This window comes from Benincasa hispida, unplaced genomic scaffold (assembly GCF_009727055.1).
Source record: "Benincasa hispida cultivar B227 unplaced genomic scaffold, ASM972705v1 Contig207, whole genome shotgun sequence".
In the NCBI taxonomy this organism is placed as follows: Eukaryota; Viridiplantae; Streptophyta; class Magnoliopsida; order Cucurbitales; family Cucurbitaceae; genus Benincasa; species Benincasa hispida.
The window spans coordinates 219,107-227,077 of NW_024064645.1; the positions used below are offsets into that span (position 1 = coordinate 219,107).

Sequence of the window (7,971 nt, forward strand, 5' to 3'; positions counted from 1 at the left end):
TAAAATTGGAGTATTTCTTCAGAATAGGACCTGAAAGTAGCTGATGAACATTGCATCTAAAGGAAAAATCAAAGACCAAGAAGTGTTGAAGCACTTAAGGAATTCTTCCAGCAGTTGAAGGCAAAACAGCAGTCAAAAAATAAATGTTGGAGGTCTTCTTCGGCTGATTTACAAAAGGACACCCAATTGGGGGAAATAGAAAAGCAAGGCAGCTTTTTTTGCAGCACCGATGAACAATTTAGGGTTCCAACAGTCATATTAACCCTTCGAGGGCTGTTAGACTTCCATAGACTCTTGTGAAGGCTGGTTGATAATGGGGTGGTCTCGAAGAGATGGTTAAACAGGGATTTTACTAAAAAAGAGCCATGTTTTTCAAGGGACCAAATGCAAATGTCTTCCTTATTGGATAATCTTTGCTCAGCCAATAATGCTAGTAAGGCTTGGAACTCTAAAATCTCATCATCTTTTAGGTATCTTCTGAAGTTTAGAGTCCAAGAAGAGGTGTGATAGTCCCAATACTTGTGATAATGAACCATTTGGAAGCAATGTTAGTCCTGAAAAGGGAAAGAAATCTTCTTTTAACTGAAAAGAGTCCAGCCAAGGGTCATGCCAAAATGCAATTCTGGTTTCCATTCCCTACTTTAAAGACTGCCAACTTCTCAATAATACAACCAAGATCTTGAAATACTTATCAGGGCTTTTGAAGACTACAATGAACCTTGCCGGAAGTATGCCAACCAAAAAGACTGCTACCATGTATACTCAAAATAACTGGCTCCAAAGGGAAGGTTGCTCTTTTAGGAATCTCCACCCCATTTGACTAATAAGGCCATTATTTTTAGCTTTAACCTCCAATTCCGAGTCCCCATCAGCTTGATTCTTAGAAACTAGCTCCCATTTGCTAGATGATTTATCTTTCCCCCTTTAAAACCTTCCCAAAAGAAGTTTCTGCCTAATTTTTCAATGGCTGAAATCACTTTTTTAGGCATCAAAGGAGGACATTAGTAAGTTGGGAGGTTGGCAAGGACTGAGTTGCATAAGGTAGCTCTTCCCCCTCTTGATAAGTTGTATCTTCTCCACTTGTCAAGTTTTGTTGTGAACTTTATTCAATGACCAGTTGCCAACAATAATTCTTTGGGTGCCCCCAAGGAAGGCCTAAATATATGAAAGGTAGGTGTGTTAATTGGCAACACAATCTTGAAGCCACTGCCCTTAACTTAGAATCTTCAATATTTATCCCAGAAATGGCAGATTTTTCCCAATTAACTTTCTGCCCCGAACACCAACTCAAACAAAGTAATAGATTTTTTGAGATTGTCTAGCCCATGTCCATCATCATACTTGCAAAAGAGCTAAAGTGTCATCAGCCTAATATTCCAGGAGATAATCTTCATTTGCTGATTATGCCAGGGTAATGTCACAAATATTTAAGAAAGAATTGAGCTCTTGAGGTAGTTCAATGTGGGATGGAGGGATTAAGACTGCTGAATCTTGTACCTCCTCTTCATGGAAAAGCAAATTCAAGTTTAGTATGGCATCTTTTTGATCTTCTAGGCCTTTGAATTTCAAGTTATGATCCTCAAAGTCTAAATCTTCACTGCTGACACTAGCTATTGAGGCTTCATCATACTCTTGTGGTAGCTTTTTAGAGCCAAAGACAGAAATGGGAGACCCTTGCACATAAATGAAAGATAGATCTAAGTTTTTACCCAACTGAGGAGTGGTTGAAGAAGGAAAATTGGGAGGAATTACTGACCTTTCTGCCTTATCAATAGGTATTTGTACCCGAGCGCAACAATCTTCCAATAAGTTTGAGTTTGCAAGTAAGGACCACGTTTTAACAATGGAGCTTTTCCTTCTTTCAAAGTATTTGGGGAATGGCTTGAGAAGATGTGAGCTTCGGCTAAAGAGGGACACTGAGTTTTCTTCTAGATATTTCAATGAATTATCAAATGCCGGAGGGGTAAATTGGACAGGGGATTGAACAGGGGAGGACTCTTCCTCTTCAGCATTTAATGTATGTGTCTCCTCGGTATCCTCTGGCCAGCCACAGCTTTTTAATCGAATATGATGCTTCAACTTCCTTGTCTCTTCAGTGGGGAGTTCATTTACTGCCGCGCAGCAGGGTAATTTGTTTTTCTCCCGAGATGCTGATGGTTTATTCATTGTGGGGCCATGTAGAACTGAAGATGAGGGGTTTATCTCTTTCACAATAATTGGTTGTTCTTCCAAGGAATCTGAAACGTCAGTCCTTTGGTTTTTTTCCAAAAGAGATGTTTTAGTAGGGTTTATAAACGAGGTGTTTTTAGAATTAAATAGAGTGGTGACTGTTGGAGTTCTCGAAGGAGTGGCTGTTGGGCTTCCCTTGACTTCCTTCTCTCTTCTTAATGAGATTTCTTCATTCTCTTTCCACATGTTCACACCTAACCGGTTCTGGATTTCGGGTAGAGTGGTTTCTAATTGGCCAACCAATTGCTCTGGCAAGCTACCTTCCTCTTTTTCCGGCAAAGATGTCCCCTGTTCTGATTTTTCCGGCGAGTTGACATTGACTTCTTTTGAAAACAGAGGATTCCTTGCAAAAAAAACTTTTGATTTACTGCTGTATCAAGGAAAGACCACTCTTCAGCTGAATTTGGATGGCTTAATCCTTCATCGATCTTAACCTGATTTAGTCTAGCTATGTCAACCGGATTGTGGACTTCATTTCCTCCCAAAATTCTCATATCTTTTCTTAGAGGATCCAAGAACTCCATGTCCCCAAAGTGTAAAAATATATTTCCTCTGTTTTTTTCTGTTATTTCTATTGTTGCTGGCAAAAAACCACCGATGTTCTTCTTTAACTTAATCCTTGCTTCAACCACATTGAATAGATTTAGTGTTTCAATTGCAATGGCTTCTAGCCCTCCAAAGTAGGCACCTATTGCTTCAAATGTGTTCTTGCACTAGTAGTTCAGGGGCAGATTTTTAATGGATAACCACCCTCCATATCCTTATATTGATCTTGGTCGGCTGTGTAGAGAATTGCTCCATCTTTCAAATTTCAGGTGTAAATGCCCTATCTTTTGCCATCTTCCCGGTTGTTCTATTAAGGCTTCCAGCTTTCCTTCTTCTATTTTTAGTAAAGCATACTCTGCTGATAAGGGATTAATTAAAACATTAGAATTGGACCATACTTTAATTACCTTTGAAACTTCCGACCATTGATTGGATTCAAACAACCTTGAGACTACCCATAGGTTACTGAAATCTTCTTTAAGTACTTCTTGATTCTTCTTTGTCCAATACTTTGCCTTGTTTTGTTTTCTGGGAGCCAGAGCTTGAAGAGTGCTCTGTTTTGAATTTGTTATCAAGCTAGCAGGTTGAGACAGGGTTGGTGATGATGAAGGATGTGCCTTGGGTTTTATACCTCTTACTATATCCACAAAACTCATGTGAGGCTTTGGTTGATCTTTGAAATAATCACTTTCTTCTTTTAAAATCAGGGATCCTCTCAACATATTAACAAAAGAAAGCCACCCCGAATTAAAGTTACCTGATGGAACATGAATAAAGAGCCGTCCTCCAGTCGCCGGCCAAACCACACATCTTATCAACCACCTTGAAGAAATACGAATTTTTGAGAGCTTCATTACTCCATAAGTGTCTTGACCGTTTTTGACAAAGAAGCTGGAAGTTGGGAGTTTCACAAGGGTAGAGATGTTATCCACAAACCACAAGAGCTGTGGTGTAGATAAAGATAAATACTTCTTAGCTTCTACATCTTTGATGATGAACTTTTCTTCTTGTAAGTAAACACAGAAGTGGGTTTCATTTATCTTGCAGCTAAGGACTTCAAAGAATCTATGGGAGTGGAGTTAAGGGTCTTGGGTAAGGAGGTTGGGATGGGGTTGAAGTCGGCCATGAGGATTGAGTATGGAGGAAGGCTTGAGGACAGAAAGGGAGTGGTTAGAGGCTGGTCGGAAAGATGATCGGAAGGAAGAGCAGGCCGTGGCTAGTAGGGGATTAAATTCTTTCCAACTATAGAATTTTGACGGTTGAAAGATGATTATTGATAATGTAAGACCCTGACCTTCTAGCTTTTACATCAACTTTATGGATGCAATTAGTCCATTTGTTTTAGTTCATTTGTTTTCATGCGGTGCGATAACTTCTCCTAGATCTGAGACTAGTTTGCTTTATCACTCTATTTTAACTTTCACATCTTAGAAGGGCCAGAATAGGTAGAAAAGTTCTTAAATCACCAATTGACCCAAAAACCTAAGCTAGAGGGTGAAGGTAAATTTAATTAGATGATATAACACTCCCTCTCACTTGTGGGTTTGAAATACGTAGAAGAGCCAAATAGGCGGATATGAATATTAATTGGGGATGAAACAACATTGCAGGGACTTGAACACAAGACCTCCCTAGACCACCTGCTCTGATACCATCTTAAATCACCATTTGACCCTGTTGAAATTATATTTTAGCCCGAAGGGCCTTTTTGTCTTTTATCAGTCTAGGGTTTCTCATTGTTTGGTTATTTATACCTGTTCCTGTATTGTGTACTATGTATCTGAATTAAAAATAAAAAATTCTTATCGTGGTTTTTTCTCCCTAGTCTAGGGTTTTCCACGTAACTCTGGTGTTTTCTTTTCTTCCCTTAACTTTTCAAGATGGTATCAGAGCATGGTGATGAGAACGTCGCTGGAATAGAAGAGATTCAGTCATCGACTCTAGTAGGGGATGGGAACTGCCAAAGAAGAAAATATCCTAAACAGTTGCTGAAATTAGGGGCTACCGTCAACCAATAATCACGATCTTCACTTGGACGATAAGACTATCAACCACCCTAATAAACCAGCCGTCTGACTACGTCGGAGGAGCCCTTGCCACTCGCCGTCAGGTACGACTTCAACCACACTGTCTGCCGCTGCCGTCGAGACTTCGACCATTTTTGTCCCGCCGCTAGTCCAGCCCAGATCCCACCAAGCACTCTGCCTTCGACCTTCTGTGTTCCAGCCGGTCGGGTTTTTCTAGATCGTGCGTCGCCGATTCCGCTGCAGATCGCCACCGGCGTAAATTTCCAAGTTGTCGTATTCCTTCCTCCGGTTATATTTCCTTCAGAGAGTTAACCGCGGGAGCTTTCCTATCCTCCGAACGCACCCGGATCTCATTTTGCTCACCACCGCAGTTCCAGGCCATCCATGTCTTCCAAATATCCGAGTACACCCGTATGGTCGTCTACCAGAAACCCACAAACACCGCTTGAACACCCGTCAACTGAACCCCTATACAGCAAAGATTCTTTGCTCTCTCCGCTATTTGCCCTCTGGTCAGCCAGCTGCCCCCGTTGTCTTTTCCGCCCCACGGGACAGAAGCCGACATCTTCAAAGGGGTCTATGGGCAAAAGAACAACCTACAACGATTCATGGTGGGGGATTGTTAGTGTTCACAGCAACTGGCCAAATATAGACAAATTTCCTACACTATGGGCAACACGTTAGATTCTTCGGCCAATCCCATTCAACAGATTTTTTACCAGATACATACCCAGGGGTTCCGTTCTACTCTACCTTTCACAAACATTATGTCTGGGTCTGTAGGCAATTCTGCAAGAATTTCTATTGGCGAAAAACTTAATGGACAGAATTATTTTTCTTGGTCACAATCTGTGAGGATGGTTCTCGAGGGGCGGCACAAGTTCGGGTACCTAATAGGGGAAATACCCAGACCAAACCCTGGGGATCCTCAGGAACGGATATGGAAGGGGGAGGATTCTTTCCTTCGCTCAATTTTAATAAATAGTATGGAGGCCTCAGATCAGGAAGCCTCTTTTTTACTCAGCTTCTGCTCGGGATATCTGGGAAGCTGTCCAGAAACTTTATTCGAAGAGGCAGAATGCTTCACGTCTTTATACCTTGAGAAAACAGGTGCATGAGTGCAAGCAGGGGACACTCGATGTAACATCCTATTTCAATAAATTATCACTGTTGTGGCAAGAAATGGATCTATGTCGGGAAATAGTTTGGAATTGTCCAGTTGACGGGGTTCAGTATTCGAAGATTGAGGAGGCTGACCGTGTTTATGATTTTCTGGCTGGCTTAAACTCAAAGTTTGATGGTGTTCGGAGCTGAATTTTGGGACAAAGACCAATGTCGTCCCTGATGGAAGTTTGCTCAGAGGTCAAATGGGAAGAAGATCGAACCAGCACTATGAATGGTACAACGTCTAATACCCTGGACTCTGTTGCGTTTAGAGTCAAGTCATCAGGTTCAGAAAATGACAAACAGAATAGAAAGAACCCTCCAATTTGTGAGCATTGCAAGAAACCATGGCATACGAAAGATCAATGCTGGAAATTACATGGCCGACCTCCAAATGGCAAGCGGCATCCTCCAAACAACAAATCTAAGTCCGGTCGAGCCTTCGTCAGTGAAATTGTTGATGGTGCCCCTCCAGGGAAGAGCCAGGTGGATCCAAGTACGGTCGGAATCGGCAATATTGCACAGTCAGGTACTCCCCATTCCTTTAGTTTCTTTGCTGAAGGAGATGAATCTTGAATCCTTGATTCCGGAGCAACGTACCATCTAACTGGATCATCTAACCAATTCCTCTCCTATTATCCAAGTGCTGGAAATAAGAGAATAAGAATTGCAGATGGGTCATTTGCCCCCGTTGCAGGAAAGGGCCACTTATCCCCAATTCAAGGACTGATTTTGCATAATGTCTTACATGTGCCAAAAATATCGTATAATTTGCTATCAATCAGTAAGTTAACCAGAGATTTGAACTGCAAAGTTGTGTTCTCATCAGATAATATTTCGTTTCAGGACCTGAGCTCGGGGAAGATGATTGGCATTGCCCGGCACAATAGGGGGCTCTATTTTCTTTCCAAAGATGCTTCTTTTAGAAGTTTATCTAGCACTTGTTTATTGTCTTCTCTTACTATTTCTGAAACTGATTTCTTATTATGGCATTTTCGTCTTGGACATCCAAACTTTCATTATATGAAATATCTATTTCCCCATTTATTTCGTAATGTGAATGTGTCATCTTTGTCGTGTGATGTTTGTATCTGTCCTAAGCAGCCTAGGGCCTCTTTTACCTCACAACCCTACAAACCTTCCTAACCCTTCCACCTGATACGTAGTGACGTTTGGGACCCTTCGAATGTCACAACGGTATCAGGTAAACAGTGGTTCGTTACCTTCATCGATGATCACACTTGTCTTACATGGGTGTTTCTTCTTACAGACAAGTCTAAAGTGACGAAGGTCTCTCAACAGTTTTACACCACCGTCGAAACCCAGTTCAATACCAAAATCGCCATTCTTCGAAGTGACAATGGGCGTGAATTTGTTAATCAAACCTTTCGTGAGTTCTTAAACTCTAAAGGAATTGTCCACCAAAATTCCTGTGCCTATACACCTCAGCAGAATGGGGTGGCCGAACAGAAAAATCACCACCTCATTGAAGTAGCCCGATCCCTCATGATACCTGCATCCTTACCCTCGTATCTATGGGGGGATGTTGTTCTTACTGCAACTCATCTCATAAATCGGATGCCTTCCCGTGTGCTCAAATTCCAAACCCCCTAGAACATTTTAAAGAATCCATCTCGTCCACTCGCCTTTTTCCTGATGTTCCTCTTAGAGTTTTTGGGTGCACCGTATTCGTCCATAATCATGCTCCTCATCAAAGTAAATTTGCTCCTAGGGCCCAAAAATGTGTCTTTGTTGGGTATCCGCTCCATCAACGAGGCTACAAGTGCTTTCAGCCTTCCTTTCGAAAGTGTTTTGTCACCATGGATGTCACATTTCTGGAGGACAAGCCCTTCTTTCCCGTTAATCATATTCAGGGGGAGACTTCGAGTGAAGAGGCCAACACTTCCACCTACTCTGTTCCCTTAGACTTGTTTCCCGAACCTATCCCTGAAACAGAAACAAATGAACTTATCCTCCCTAGGGTTGGCAACGGGGTCGGGCCGGG

At 41.9% G+C, this 7,971-nt stretch overlaps 2 protein-coding genes across 7 annotated transcripts in view; both read right to left on the reverse strand.

The window, feature by feature from the left end:
* Positions 1-7,971, reverse strand: part of LOC120069080 — a 35,993-nt gene that overhangs the window by 21,867 nt on the left and 6,155 nt on the right. The gene's annotated exons all lie outside the window — the stretch shown is intronic.
* LOC120069082 lies at positions 1,374-4,728 on the reverse strand. Of its 3 annotated transcripts, none has more exons than XM_039020761.1 (2): positions 3,533-4,728; positions 1,374-3,412 (listed from the first exon to the last, which is right to left on the reverse strand). In XM_039020761.1, the coding sequence occupies exon 2, from the start codon at positions 2,413-2,415 to the stop codon at positions 1,402-1,404; it is 1,014 nt and encodes a 337-aa protein (XP_038876689.1). In that variant the 5' UTR covers positions 2,416-3,412; positions 3,533-4,728; the 3' UTR covers positions 1,374-1,401. The 3 variants fall into 3 exon arrangements, with proteins under 3 accessions (XP_038876689.1, XP_038876690.1, XP_038876692.1); XM_039020762.1 differs by lacking the exon at positions 3,533-4,728 and having other exon boundaries at positions 1,374-3,130; positions 3,220-3,526; XM_039020764.1 differs by lacking the exon at positions 3,533-4,728 and having other exon boundaries at positions 1,374-1,673; positions 1,757-3,526.